This window comes from Trypanosoma theileri (assembly GCF_002087225.1).
Source record: "Trypanosoma theileri isolate Edinburgh chromosome Unknown TM35_Tth_26_V1, whole genome shotgun sequence".
Classification (NCBI taxonomy): domain Eukaryota; phylum Euglenozoa; class Kinetoplastea; order Trypanosomatida; family Trypanosomatidae; genus Trypanosoma; species Trypanosoma theileri.
Window position 1 is genome coordinate 54959 of NW_021639868.1, and position 393 is coordinate 55351.

A 393-nucleotide genomic window follows, 5' to 3' on the forward strand; every position below is an offset into this window, starting at 1 on the left:
AGCATCAGTGGGCTCCGAAACGAAGGTTCCACCAACAACAGACACAGAAGAACGACGACCAAAAACACGGCTCAACCGCACTGAAAGACGGTTGACCATTTGACGACAGTACTCATCATACGGCATATTGCCTCTTGCACCCACTCGCAACTGCCACCGCGCACACAACGACTGCAGCACCTCAGCACGCTGTCGTGGATTGTACGGACTCAAAAGATTAGAAATAAAAGTAGCAGTCATATCAAGGGCTGCATGTTCCTCTTCAAAAGTTGATTGGCAAGACTCCATGTCTTCATTATCATTATCAATACAGCATTCCTTGTCAATCCGCAGTGCAGCGAAGGTGCGGCCGGGCACTGCGTCCAGCTGGTACATCTCCACAGGCTTCGGCAC

General features: G+C 50.6%; 1 protein-coding gene across 1 annotated transcript; it reads right to left on the bottom strand.

Annotated features, from left to right (window-relative positions):
- TM35_000261190 (putative receptor-type adenylate cyclase) lies at nucleotides 1–393 on the bottom strand (the record flags this gene model as incomplete). Its single annotated transcript, XM_029027856.1, has 1 exon — nucleotides 1–393. A coding segment is annotated over one exon (393 nt), but the record flags the coding sequence as incomplete, so codon positions are not given.